At 38.0% G+C, this 15,836-nt stretch overlaps 1 protein-coding gene across 1 annotated transcript; it reads right to left on the bottom strand.

Annotated features, from left to right (window-relative positions):
* Positions 1-1,296: 1,296 nt before the first annotated feature.
* LOC115421456 (carbohydrate sulfotransferase 6-like) lies at positions 1,297-2,679 on the bottom strand. The gene is given in 5 exon segments (XM_030137353.1): positions 1,297-2,042; positions 2,045-2,166; positions 2,169-2,369; positions 2,372-2,509; positions 2,512-2,679. Coding segments are annotated over 5 exon segments (1,155 nt in total). The 5' UTR covers positions 2,654-2,679; the 3' UTR covers positions 1,297-1,490.
* Between the last annotated feature and the right edge of the window lie 13,157 nt (positions 2,680-15,836).

Below are 15,836 nucleotides of genomic sequence, written 5' to 3'. Positions count from 1 at the left end.
GGCTGTATTTTCTGATCGACGCTCACAGAAGTTGCAGGTTTCTTTGCAAACAGCTTAAGAATGCTTCCTCTTGTCTAGAACAGATCGTGCCTGGGTGTTGGCTGGCCTCCGTCCTTCTGTGGAAGCCATCCAACGCTCTCCTTTCACTCACAAGAGGCCACTGGGGACGCGACTCAAATGAGGCCATTGACATTCGCTCTCTGGTTGCGACTGCACCGTCAGCTGTGCATTTTAGAACTTAACATTAGACACAGATTTTCAGGTTAACACACGGACCTTTCACACATTGTTGTCAACATTAGAACGCTCGCACTGAAAAAAATAGGACCAGTATCCCTGTATCTCACTGGCATGTTCCATCAAGAACCAATCCCCAGTGGAACATGTGAGGTTGTCAGGTTCTGCGTCTATGTTCCAGTTCGTGGGCTGGATGCAGATCAGTCTAACAATAGAAGTGGGCGGTACTTTCACTGGAGGAGAACTCAACTAATTCAATTCAAGTCCATATATGACTTCTTTGAAATCAACATATTGGTGACTTTGAGTTTAGACCTTCAAGGTCACTCAAGGTCAAAGGTCATGGACCCAAATGAAAGTCCGTCTATGACTTCCTGTCAGTGCTCAATAATAACTATAGATATCTCTAACCATTTCCACCAAAATATGGCCCAATATAACTAATGGCAAATTTTTAATATTTCAAAAATTTGTGAAAAATTCAAAAACCAAATGCTCAAAACTGTGAACAAACTTTGTAGACACTGTCCCAAGGAAGATACATATAAAATTTGAAATAAATCCGACCAGGAGTTTTGTCAGAGAAGAAGTTTCAAGAAATTGCTAACGAAGAAGACAATGATGACAGTGCCTTCAGAATATCTAAAGGCCCATCGACCGGTGAGATAACAATCGGTCCTAGACTCACTCAGTGAAGAGTAGAGTGTCCTCTATCACCACAGTGGTCTGACATAATTCACAACTTGTGCAACAAAGTGAAAGGATGACTGAAGAGAAACAAGAACCAAACTAGAAAAGCACTGAGTTATACGACGACTGAAACCTGTTGGATCTCAGCTCTGGTTTGGTGTTGACACTAACAACATGTGCAGAACTGAGAGAGGAGACACTAAACTAATGGAGCTTAGCAGGATTTATAGGGAACGGTTGGTTACTGGTTAACATCTCTGGGTTTGGATAAATAAAGCTTATGTCCTGTCAGACCTTATGTTTTCAAGTTAATTAGTTACATGGCGACTTTTGCAAATCACTATTGTGACTTATACTGGGGTTTTTTTCACTTGTGTGTTCAGATGAAGTGTGTTTCGGGCCTCTTTGCTGTTGTATTATCACATTTTTACGGTTTTCACGCCAACATCATGCCAGCGTTCCCTCAGCTGGAGAACCATCTAATGGCAGCAACATCCCCTTGTAAAGTTACGTCTACAAAAACATAGACTTCAATCCAGTGGAGTGTCTTTGTCGTTGATGTTCTAACTTTTTCCAGGGTGTTCTGTTTTAGCGGGTAACCAGCTGAACTGATACGGTTCCCGTGGTACTAAAAGGTCTATGTCAAGCCTCTTCTGCTCCTTTTCGTTGTTAACCGTCCGGTATCCGAGCAGTGACATCGCCCCCTTACAAACCTCCTGAATCCGTTTGACCTTCCCATGGGGCAGCATCGTACGCCAGGCCTGGGAGACGTCGGCGGCGTTACGGGACGTTATTTTAAAGGCCTCCTTCCTGGTGCCTTTACCTTTTCCATGGGTTACTCTGTAGATCCAGTCCTCCAGGGGTTTGGTCATCTCCAGACCAACAAACTCATACATGGAGTTAATCTCCTCCAGCGGGTTCCGAGCGAGGTCCTCATATCGGACCATCTTGTAGCGTCCCTTTAGGAACGGGGGGGGCTTTAGGATGGCCCGCTCGTTGATGCGAACGTGGCTGCGACAGATCTCCTGCATGACCTGGTACTGCACCTCGGCCGTCGGGATGCTCCGCTGCTCCAGGACGATGGCGTTGTCGCTCATGAATGCTTTAGCCGACTCCTCCTGGACCGCATCACGGCCCGCGGGTCTCGGACCAAGTGGATGATCCGGAGGTCCAGGTTGGGGTCTTGTAGGAGCGGGTAGAGGGATTCGAGCTCGAAGAACCGAACCTCTTTCAACACACGTGGCTGTAGGTTCCGCAGGCGTTTTCCACACCCTGCAGCGTCCTGGCGTCACACAACTGGAGGCAGCGAGTCTGGTTGCTGATCTGGTTCCGCGGCGTGAGGGGGCAGGCCGGAGGTGAACACAGCGCTCGACTGTGACTCCACATGAACAGTGATGAAACCATGTGCTGCTCCGGCAGGTAGGCCTCCATGACAGAGAAGCGCACTGGAAAACGCTGCGTAAAAGGTCCCTGACGGCCATTCGAAGTGTACGTGCTCCGGGTTTCTGCAGTTTGGTCCACACGTGCCAAGCAGGTTCCATCAGGTAGAACACCGACGGGTGCTGGCTGAACACCTGACCAAGAAGGAGGAGCCAGATCGCCATGACGATAATAACAGGACGTGAACTTTGCCATTGGATGGAGTCGATCCGCAAGGACTGAGCTGGACGTACCACCCACAGAACAGAACCACCGCCGCTCCCTGAAGGATGACCAGGAAGATCATGGTGCTGAGGTTGACTCTGCAGCGTGGCATGATGCAGGACGGAAGCGAATCTGGAAATCTGATGGGCTGAAGGAGTGTCTCAATTCTGCGAGAGAACAGAAATGGAAAAGTTATATCAAAACATGAATTCCTTCTTAACTTTACATTCAATACATCATACAAAAAACTGAAAATGCTCAAAACCCTGATGAAATCATTTTTTTAGCGTAATAATGTACAGTAAAGTTGACAGAAGATGGACCTGCCTGGGAAGTAACGACAGAGAATCTATGTAAAGTATCAGGAGCTAGATGTGAGAGTCTTGGAGCTGAGTAAATAATATCAGACTGTTCAAAGTCAGCAGTGACAACAAATACAATACTTTTCTATCACTAAATAACATGAGACTAATAAACCTGGGAACCTCCGACAACTTAGAAACGTGAGGCCCCTTTATTACTTATTCATTTACTGGAATGAACCCTGGATATGACGCCAAGACTCCCAGGATAAATGCTAAACCCACTGAACATATGAGGGTTATTCATCTGAGCAGCAACAAAGACACTTTTCCTACTTCAAGTCTTGGGCAGGAAATAAAAAGAATAAATATTACAAATCATCCAAAATGATTCACACTAGAGTAATAATAGTAATACTAGTATCTCATTAAGGTCTGTTTCTCTTATGTCATTATTGCTTTTAGATACATATTTTACAGGTTATGTTATTTATTTGAGATTCATATTGGTCTGTATGTGGAACCTGACTAAAATGACTTAACACCCCTGACTATTGTTAATATCTTTCATGTAATTTTTTCACTGAAGGGCCAGATCTGACTCTATAGTGGGCTGGTTTTGGCCCACAGGCCGCATGTTTGACACACATGGGTCAGTTTATTATTAAGATTTAGATGTTGTGAGTAGATCTTTGCATTGGATCAGGGGTTCATTCATTCTAATACGTTTCTAAAACCGTATAGACTTTCATATTTTTATGCATTTCAGCTGGAACCTGAGCACATTCAGAACATATGACACAAATCTGTCGCATGTGTTTGTATGAGATCATGATTCAAAGAAGAAAGAAATAAAAAGACTTCACTCAATATTCAAGCCCAAAGCACTGAACATCATTTTCAATTATTACTGACTGTCAAACATACGGCTTGTGGGCCAAAACTGGCCTGCCAAGGGGTCCAACCCAGCCCCTGGGATGAACTTGTGTAATGCAAAAATGACACTGAAGATATTAACAATCAAGGATGTTAAACTTCAGGTTCCACATACAGATCAATATGATCTAAAGTGGGTGCAGACCAGAAAAATATTATCATAATAACCTATAAATAATGAAAACTATAAATTTCTCTTTTTTTGTGAAAAAAGTAAATTACATGGAAATGTTTACATTTACAAACTATTCTTTCTCAAAAAATGTGAATAACCTGAACAAATATGGACAACATGAATGTCTTAAGAAAATATAAATGTAATTGTACCAATATTCTGTCTCTTTTTTAAATGTTTTGTGTATTTGTAGATCCACTGTGATCTGTAAGTTATAATGTTACATGTGGAAATGATAAACCGAGGCAGGATATTATTAAAATTACACCTATTTTTCTAAGAAATTTCAGGTTGTTCTTGTTATTCACTATTTTTTAAAGGACAGTTTGTAGATGTTAACATTTTCCTGTAAGCAGATTTACCTTTTTTCACTTAAACATGGAGAAAAATTATTTATTTTTTTAGGTTTTTATATTATTTTACTGGTTGTTTGAGGTTGTTCATGTTAATCACATTTTTAAAAGATAGTTTGTAGATGTAAATGTTTTTCATAATGTAATTTTACTTTTTTTTTACTGTTATTTTACTGGTCTGACCCATTTCAGTCATATTGGCTGAATGCAACCTGAACTAAAATGAGTTTGACTTCTATGCTGTAAGAGAAAAGGAGGAAAAACAACTCCCTAAAACATCCCACACATTAATGTGAGCACACGATTTACTAATGCAAAACTGCTGACACTGTATGTTGAGTTCTGAGATGACTTTCCAAACACATGCTGCAACATGTGGCACGGATGATGTGATGTGAAGGAAACATGGACATTAATGTGTCAAATGTGTCTTCCATCTATTCTGTTGCATGAACGAACGGGCCAAGGAAAGACTGAGGCAGAGGACAGTGAAGGTCTGTTCATGAAGTGTACATAATCTGCTGCTTATTGAACAAGCCCTGACATGAGCCCGTCACCTCCAGACCCTGAGGCTACCAAGGTAAACAACACTCATCATGACACATCCTCCTTCCACTACGTTCACTGACGTTTCCTCGTCTTTGTCTCACACATTCAGTCCAGGTTTCAGGTCTGTTTCACCAAAATGCTCTGATAGTTCACCACAATGTCAATACTCATTCCTTTTATCTGTTTATCATCTTAAATCCAGTTTAATATAAACAGTTAAAAAATGTGAACACCCACAGTGTATGTTTTATCGCTTTGAAAAGATTAGATTATACTTCCTTTGCTGTTGCAAACCATGATGTATAATGTACACAACGAAAATGACCTTCACACCATTGATATTAACATCCTTATATCCTTATCTCTGTCTATCTTACTAGTTTGATTGTCCACTTCTGTCATATATATTTTTATTGCACCACTATTATATTTCATATTTTCTGATATATGTTTATATTTTACTGTGTTCTATTTGTCATACAGTGTACTGTCAGAGATAACCTGTGTAATTAAAATAAAGCCTAATCTATTCTATTGTGAAATCTTTGCATTTGTCCCTCTGGTGTCCTACATTAAATAAAGTCAGACTACACTCACATGTAGAATCTTTTTCTGATGGGAAAAAATTAAGACAACAATAAATAAATAAAAAAATAAGCCACCTTAACCCATAGAGACCCAAACATCCACCGCCCCAGACCCAGAACCATCTACTGATGTAACTGTTTAATACCTGTTGATCCATTAATCCTATCAATCCATGTAAATAACTGATGTAAAATACAGTTTGTCATCTTTTCATGGTCATCAGATATGACCCATTTGGACATTCAGAGGTCCATAGTTACCATGGAAAACACAGTCATATTCTACAATGATGATTTACCAGTAAAACCCATGGAGGTGGATCAATGACAGCGGATGGACACACTGGGTTTATGTTCAGTAAATGAGAGATTTGCTGAAAAAGTCACTTCTTCTTTCCACAATTTTCTCTGTTTCTGATCTAATAACCCTCAAATTTAATCTGAGCTTTTTAGAACATCTACATGATCAGTGAATTAAATATAGGAACATACATGATTTACACTGAAAAAAAGCCTAAATAAAGATGATAATATTACTATAATTGGTGATAAATCACTTAAGAAAGGTTAAATACGGAGAAAATTATTTGAGGAGCTGCCACAAAAGTAGCTCTGGGTCTTTATGGTTAAAATGGAGGTCAGAATGCCTCCATTATTGTAACTTTCATTCACCTACTGTAGTTTTACCAGTTGCCAGTCCAGTTTTACTCCATAATCTAAACTGGTCATGTCTTATTTTTAACTGTGCTCTGACTATAAAATAATCCATATATGTTTTCATTAACATTTCACACATGACATTAGACTAAAAGTTGAAGTGCTACTCATTTATTTCACAAATCTGGTAAAGATAACGATATGAAGCCCTAGATTTAAATAAACAGCTAACATTTCCCCAAACTATCCCTAAACCGACACACCTTAGTCCTCTGAAAAACTGAGGGAAAACTCAAAGAGGAAGCTCTGCAGCTTGAATGTTTACAGTTTGTCAGTTTAATATGATGGGAAAGTGAGTTTTTCATTTGGCTGTATGACTCTAATGAATCATAAGGCGTGTCTGCCGACATCTGGAGAGACTTTTCTAACATGTACCTCAGTGAAACAGACCAGTTTATATATAAAGAACTGGTCAGTTTTACACCCAGACAGGTTTGAAAACAAACCCTAACTGTGAAAAAAGCACTGAACTTGATGAAAGGTGTTAAGTGTCATCTTCTGATTCACGGCTGCTCACAGATGCTTCCTGTCGGTTTAAATAAAGCTAGTATTTTTTTTTTTTTTTTAAGTATTATGATGTTCATAATTGAGTCTCTCTTCCATTTAGACCAGGAATGTCAACTCATTTTAGTCCATTTTCCACATTCAGACCAATATCATCTAAAGTCAAATAACAGCATAACCTATAAATAATAACTCCAAATTGTCTGTTTGTTGTCCTGCAAAAAAGTAAAGTGCTATTTTAACAATATTCTGCCTCAGTTTATCATTTACACCATGTGCATTACGACTTACAGATCCACAGTGGATCTACAAATACACAAAACATTTAATAACAGGCAGAATATTGGTAGATCTGCACTTATTTTTCCTGGCCTTTCTTCAGGTTGTTCAAGTTCAGATCATTCACATTTTTTGTCAAAGGTAAACACTTTCATCAGATAATTTTACTTTTTCAAACTAAAACACCTGAGATCATATTGGTCTGTATGTGGCCCCTGAATCAAAACTGAGTTTTGACAGTTAACATCTGTTAATGCAAATTCATCCCATTGGCCAGATCAGGACCCTTCTGGTGGTCCAGTTTTGGCCTGCAAGGCGTATGTTTGACCCCCTTTGGGCAGACGGTCTCTGTGAATTCTTTAATTCCTTCAGGCGGGTGCGGCTCTGATTCATGGTGAATACATGCAGGTAAAATGACCAGTTTAAGATTACGTTCCATGTATTGGAATCTACACCACCTTGAATTGTTAAACAGTCGACCCGATGAAGTTAATGTGAATCGAAACACAATCCAGGATTAATGTTCCCCGATGCAGATGAACCCAGACTGACTGAGGCCCTGTTGTGTTCCCTCTATTTTACAGAATGTAGCTGTGAAATTAATATGGACAAATGGAAAGTGACAAAAGACTCCACTCTAAAAAGGCCTTTCTCCATCTGATCTAAGTAACACAGAAAAAACCTGACAGTGTCACATGTAAATGTATCTTCATAGAGAATAATACATAACTGAGAAAATCCACACTAATAATACAAGTCCCATAAATAACAGAAACACGACACAACGACAGTGTCAAACATACAGCCCCTGGGCCAAACCAGCCCACCAACAGGTCCAATCTGTCCTGTGGATGAATTTATGAAATGCAAAAAATACACTGAAGATATTTACAATCAGTGATGTCAAAATCATTTTAACAAAAAATAAGTGCAATTTTAAGAATATTAAGATAAGAAATCAGTTATTTATATATAAGTATTTATAGGTATTCATAATATTTACGCCTCAGTTTATCCTTTACACATGTACATTACAATTTACAGATTATAGTGGACCTACAAATACACTACATTTAGTAAAAAGAATAACATTGTTAAAATGCCGCTTAATTTTCTTAAGACATTTCAGGTGGTTCATATTTGTTGAGGTTATTCACACTTTTTTAAAGGACAGTTTGTAAATGTAAACATTTTCATTATGTAATTTTAGTTTTTTTTACAGTAAAAGACAGAGAAAGGCTTGTAGTTATGGTCCAGTTTAGATCAAATTGGCTGAATGAACCTGAAGTAAAATGAGTTTGATGCCCCTGTAGTGAATCACAGTTCAGAACCAGATTCAAAGACTTAGGATTTTTTCATCTCCAGCAGAACATCAAGATTACAGACTCTGCAATTCAGTGTAATATCATAAATATAGACAAGCAAACAGCACTCTACCCACCTGTGAGGCTCCATGAGAGAACCACAGCTAGTGATAGCATGTAGCATTAGCATACATTATAAATAGTATTAATTCCAGGTGTGTAATGGAACAACAACCACAGCAGAGTAGAGCATCACTCCCAGTCTGGAACCAACCGTAGATGTACAGTATTCATCTAAATACGTCATCAACCAACCAACTGAGGGCTGACTGGGAGCTCAGCATCTGTTTTAATTAGTTCTAACATAATGAACATTTCTGATACTTGATCAGCTGTCTCATCTCCAGCCTCTTCCTTCCATACAACACTCAAATATGGACGATTGTGATGACCTGTAGTGTGACTGTCAGTGAGACAAGTTCATGGGGGTTGAGGCTTATTTTTATCTACTTCTAATGATTCCTTTTTTGAGTTTAAAATGGATTAAAAGTGTCATAAATAATATTGCAAAGAAATTGGTAATGGGGATCATAAACAAACCACACCTGTAAAGCAATGCCTGGCCTGAAATTAATGTTTTATGTATAAAGTTTATTCTATGTGTGGATTACATGACCGGAGCAGAAATGAGCAACACTAAGGCATTATGGGTTCTAAAAGCCAAATGGAGATGTCAGACACAGCAGCTCCGAGACAATGTAATTCTACACATGGTTCAAATATTTTACATGTTTCCTTGGGACACAGTGATGCATTTTGGACTTTATATCATTTATTGACTGCATCTGGTCTCCCTCAAAAAAGAGATTTTATCGCAAGGGACTTCCTGGTTAAATAAAGGCTAAATAAAAAAGAATAAGTCTATTGCTATATTGACATGTTGGGAACCATCTATTTCCTGGCATTAGACTAAGAGACATTAAAGACTGATAAAATCCTTCATTTATTTGTATTTTGTATTTTTTCATAGTTTTCACTGAGTCTTTTAACGATTCCTTCAACAGAGAGAGGAATTCATGTTGAAAAGACTTTGGCCTTGGCTTGGCCTTTGTTCTGTTGGACCAGTGCAGATTTATGGAGTAACAGGCAGAATATTGTTAAAACTACACCTATTTTATCTCAGACTTTTCAGGTTGTTGTCATATTTGTTCAGGTTATTCATATTTCTTTGTGAATGGATAGCTCAGTCGCTCAAAATATGAAGGTATATCAGATTTGTAGAAATATCTTAATAAATCTAAAATGGGGTGTCAAACATACGGCCCGTGGGCCAAAACCAGCCGAGCAAGGGTCCAATCTGACCTGTGGGATGACTTTATGAAATACAAAAATACACTGAAGATATTAACAATCAGTGATGTTAAAATCATTTTAGTTCAGGTTCCACATTCAGACCAACATGATCTGAAGTGGGTCAGACCAGTAACATAATTACAGAATACCTTATAAATAATGACAAATACAAATTTTGTTTGAGTGTAAAAAAAGTTAAATTAGATGAAAATATTTACATTTACAAACTATCCTTTCACAAAGATGAGAATACTCTGAACAAATATGAACAATATGAAATGTTTTAATAGAAGTAAGTATAATTGTACCAATATTCTGCCTGTTACTAATATTTTATGTATTTGTAGATCCACTGTGATCTGTAAGTTGTAATGTAAATGAGGTACAGTATTATTAAAATTGCACTTAATTTCTTAAGAAACTTCCATTTGCTCCTGTTATTCATATTTTTTACAGAATACGAATTAAAGAGTTTGTAGATGTAAACATTTTTATAATGTAATTTTACTTTTTTCACTCAAACATAGAGAAAAGTTTGGGGTTGACATATTTCTAGATTATTATGATAATATTTTACTTGAGATCAAATTGATCTGTATGTGGAACCTGAACTAAAATGATTTTAACATCCTTGATTGTTCTCAATCTTCAGTGTAATTTTTGCATTTAATAAATTCATCCCATGGGGCAGATTGGACCTTTTGGTGGGCTGATGTTATGATTGACACCTGTGCTGTGTATGGACCCTCCACCAGGCTCTATGTGAACCTGCTCTGGATACTTGAACCTCCTCCGTGTGAGGGAGATTGGGGGCTGACAGACATCCCTCCTGTTTTCCTAAAGGAATGTGAGTCCAGTCCTTTTGTGGGCGGAGTCACGTGGGTCTAGATGCTGCTTGACGACAGAGGGAGTTCATAGCAACAAGTGCCACACAGCTCCAATAGAGCCAAAAACACATTCTGTGATCGCTCAAACACATTTATATTATAACACTTCAGCTGCAAGACAGCATTATGTTCTGAAAGCTTTACCCTCCAAGGTCATGTCAGTTTGTCAGGAGGCATTCACACAAATACAGCGTCATGTCAAAGCTGTTGTTCTGCTCAGCTGAAGGAGCTGGAACAAACCTTCTGCTCGGGTTGGTTCAGGGTTTTGTGCAGCTGCATGTGATGGAACCAGAGGAGAACGAGCCCTTTGTGCAGAGGATAAATAAACGACTCAGCCAGGACGTCCACCTCACAAACAACAACCAGAAAACAGCTGCTCAGCTGCATCACTTCTACTGATCAAATGAACCTGGTTATCCAGGGGTGTCAAACATACGGCCTGTGGGCCAAAACAGGCCTACCAAAGGGTCCAATCTGGGTCATGGATGACTTTGTGAGATCCACTGTGATCTGTAAGTTATAATGTACATGTGTAAATGCTAAACTGAGGCAGAACATTGGTTGACCCGTGGAGATCCATGAGTTCTAGATGTGGTCGTTTTTATACTGTTGTCTCTTCATGCATGCTGTACTGCATTTGTCCAGTAGTCACCGCCAAAGCGTTGTGGGTATAACAACATGACTGTAATTCTATTGTATTCCACAATTATAATATCTCCCAAAATATTGGTCCTGTCAACTTGCCATTTTCACTAGTCTCTTCCTTGACCAAAAATACATAAGTGTGACAAACTGCAGCAGTCAGCTTTGATCAGATTTTGTGTGAATCCCAAGATACACACACACACACACACACACACACACACACCACCACATACACAGAGGCCACTTGGCTTTTATACTATAGATTACACTTATTTTTCTTAAGAACTTCAGATTGTTCATGTTATTCACATTTTTATCCTTTCAGACAAATGTGAATAACATGAACAAATACCCAAGAGCAAAATAGTTTTTTTTTTATCCCCCTCTTTTCATGAAATGATTGTGATGACATGATGTGTTCTGATCTGTATAATGTAATTGGGGCTCATTGTGTAATCGTTGCACCTGGTCACAGGTGATTAAATTGGAATAAAACGAGGAATGTGTCTGAAAACAAAATTATTCCAATTTAGTGGGCAACAGTGTATGGACAACCTGTAATGCATCAAGAAAATAACTGCAATTGTGCCAGTAGTCTGCTGTTATTACATGTTTGGTGTATTTGTAGATCCACTGTGATCTGTAATTATAATGAACATATGTAAATGATAAACTCAGGCAGAATATTGTTAAACTTACATATATTTTTCATAAGAAATTTCAGGCTGTTCTTGGTGACATTTTTCAAGGATAGTTTGTAGATGTAAACATTTGTCATCATGCAATTTTACGTTTTTCTGTTATTTTTACAGATCTGACCACTTGAGTTCATATTGGACCATCTGTGGCCCCTGGTTTAATTTGCTAACACTACTGTGATTTAACTCCAAATGATCATCTATCTATACCAGAACTTTAAAATTTTGTTGAGACACAAAAGATGAATTTCATGTCAAATTACATAGATACAATATGCTATAACTCCATACAATGACTATTTGTACTTACTTTTCCATGACACAATGTTGACTTAAATTACACTTTGTAGGAACGTCAGAACGTTGACAAGGATAAAAAGATACTGACACCAATGGACACATAAACAAACTACATACGTTCTACCAACACCACATGCAAAAACAGTAAAGAATAATCAAACTCTTCTGTCATTTTCATCTGTCTGTGTTTTTTTCACATCCTGCCACATCTTGTTTAGTGTTTTTGAATCTGGCATCTCCTAAACTCCAGAAAACACATTATTTTTATTTTGAGAAGAAAAGCTAATCACAAATCATGTCTCACATTTTACTGTGACAATATTCAGACCATTAAAACATTTTTTAGTCTGATAACTTATGTTGATGCAGATCTGCAGTAATGAGCCCATTTACATCCACACTAATACTCCGATCATTATCTGATTGCAAAGTTGTCCGATTTATTAGTGATCATGAGTCTGTGTTTCATTAAACTGAGAAAGGGATCCCTCAGGGGACTGTCTTAGGCCCCATCATTCATAGATTACATAATGAATTTTCAGATGTAGGTCTACAGATGTACACTATGCACATTTACATCCACACTAATACTCTGATCATTATCTGATTTGTGGAGTTATCAGATTATTATTGATCATGTGAATAGTATCATCTGATCTGTTTTATCAGTTAACAGCAGCAATCTGATGATGAGAAATCAGATTAACACACCTGGATTTACCTTAATACTCTAATGCCTTCTGCATGTATACAGGTTAATCTGATTTATTTAATTCCTATGTGCATGTGTAAAACAATTAAATTGTAGAAAAGGGAAGTGACAGTCAAATGTCGTGGAATAAAATAATAGGAAATTTTAGTCTACCATCACTAGACTCAAAGTGTATGAATAGAAAAAAATGGACACAACTTTACCAAAATTGAATAAAATATTAAGAAATAACTAAATGAAATTAAAATTTAATGGACAAAATGAACAAAACTGAAAAAAAAAATCAAATAAATTATGAAAATATGAAGAAACTAAAGATTGAATAAAACAATGAACAAAATTAAATAAAATATAGAAAAATGAACAAAACTAAATGACATGAGTTGACAGTAACAGAAGTTTGATTCTACCATCACACGTATGCTACTCAAAGAAATTCAATAATGGGCTGAAACGTCTAAACCAGGGTTTATGGATTATCGTATTCCAAAGTCAGATCTGATTATTACAACTATCTGATTACTAACAGTTAATGGATTTTTATGGTTATGTAAACGGGCTCATTGTCTTCTACTAGTTCACCTGTACCAGAGAAATTCAATATCTGCACTTGCACCATGACACGTTTCTCCACTTCTATGGTTCTGTCGCTTGTCTTAACACTATGTAAAGCTGTCAAATGGTCTTCAACCACAGCGTCCTGACCTATAAGTCCAGATCCACATCCAGTCCACACTCACAATTACATCCAGGCCTCTGTCCTCATTTTCTGGGTCTGTTCTGAGGCTCAAACTGGGACACTCGGGGACTATTTGAGGACAATTCAACAGAGGTTTCAGGCAATTTGAACTTTTAATTAAGTCCAGTACATAATATTTTACAGGCATCTTAAGTGTTGATTCTGCAGCTTTTTACCTGTGAGAAACTGAACGGGTCACAGTGGAAAGGGACTAGTTAATTGAGGTCAAACCCTTAGAGACCCTTCAGATCATTTCTGTGCATTTGATTTAATGATCATTATGGCATAAATTTCAGCGAATGTGTTTTTGTTTTTAAGCTAATGTTAGTTATTCTTACAGGTCCTGTTATACACTACTTACACTTTTACACCTTCTGCTATAAATATCATATGTCAGTGTTATTTTCTGCTTTTGTTCTGCATAAGGACTCTTAAATTACTTCAACTCTGCTCAAAACTACAGATGTTCAATAATTTTCAGGATTTTAACCCTCTAAATGCCAGTTTTAATACATGATGTCAGTGTGATTTATTGAAATAAATAAATAAATAAATATACCCCCCACACACACTGCTTCTTTTACTTTGAATATAGTATGATTAGTGGGTGTTCAATGTAAGTCAATGTGTCATTTTTTTTTTTACCATGAGGATCCAACACTGAACAAAAAATACTAATGCATATGACATCAGTATTATTGATCATCTTTGACATTTTAATGGCACCATCTGTCCACCATGTAGGCTAGTATACGGAAAACATCTCATATTTAGTGTGTGTGAGATTTTTTTTTTTATATATGAAACAAGTGGCATCATGTATCAAACTGGCATTTAAAGCGTTAAAATGCTGAAAATTATTGAACTTTTGGTAGTTTTTGGCAGAGCTGAAGGGGTTTCAGAGATTTACGCAGAAAAAAGCAGAAAAAATACTGATATAGCATGATTTTATAAATACAAGTGATATTAGACTGAACATTACATTAAAAAATGTCAAAAAAAGAAAACGCTCATCTCATAAACTGCAACACAAACACAATGATCAGCAAATCAGCATAAAAAAAGTACAAAACGTACAAAATGACCTGACGGCTTAATAAGGGTTAAAAATTCAGTGATATTTAACACTAAAATATATTTTTGGTGCTGACACAATATTACAGGCTTTAACTGTGATTAGACTGATCAAAATCTACATTACATATGTGAAGAAAGGTAGTTTTGGGCAGAGCTGAAGTGATTTAAGACATTTATGCAAAAAGATAATGACAAATGATGATTTATAGCAGAGGGTGTAGAAAGTGTCAGTAGGTAACTGACATTAGATTAAAAAAATATGGCCAAAAATAAACCTTCCGGTATAAATTTTGTGTCATAAACTGAAACACAGACATATACTCAGCAAATCAAGAAAGAAAATGACAAAATGAACAAAATCACGTTAAATATTAACACTAAAACATGTTTTTGGTGCTAAAACAATATGATACGTTTTAACTGTGATTAGACTGATCAAAATCTACATTAGAGCCAAAGAGGTTTGAGAGATTTATGCGGAAAAAAAGCTGAAAAATATTGCTATATGATGACTTTATGACATTTGTTTGTGCATGTACACTTTTGGCCACACAGGGTCGTAAATTAGAGAGATGCCCTGGGTTTAACTGTCTGAAAGTGTCGGTTTAAGAGTACTGGTGTAGTTTTAATAGTTAACCCGTTAGTTTCCCAGTGGTGCTTCTGTGGTTTTCAGGTCGGACTTAAGTTTTAACGTTAACGGAAGAACCGGAGCCGTTGGTTTGACTCAGTTCGAAGAAAGTATTTGAACCCCGGAGGTGAAAAGAGGAGCAGAGTCCGGAGACAAGCCCCGATAATGTGTGTGTAATTGGAAAAGGAAATGGCTGACCTTTAGCTTTTGTTTGGAGGGAGCGGAGCCGGTGCCTCGCGCGTCCTGGTCGGTGTCCCCGGTGCGTCCTCGGTGCGCCCTGGTCGGTGTCCCCGGTGTCCTCTCCTCCTCCTCCCTGTGTGTGTGTGTCCGCTCGGATACCTCCAGTGTCCGCTTGTGTTTGAGACGTGGCCAGTGAGTCCCCTCCACCTCCTCCACCTCCTCCACCCCCTCGTGCTCCCCCTACGTCCCCGGCTGAGTCGCGGTGGGCCGGGCGCGAGGGGCTGCGTGCGGGACACAGATACATGTGGGCGGGGCCTGCGTCAATTAACGGTGGACGGGA

The sequence above is a fragment of the Sphaeramia orbicularis genome, chromosome 6 (genome assembly GCF_902148855.1).
Source record: "Sphaeramia orbicularis chromosome 6, fSphaOr1.1, whole genome shotgun sequence".
NCBI lineage: Eukaryota > Metazoa > Chordata > Actinopteri > Kurtiformes > Apogonidae > Sphaeramia > Sphaeramia orbicularis.
This window is presented reverse-complemented; position numbering and strand designations above follow the sequence as displayed.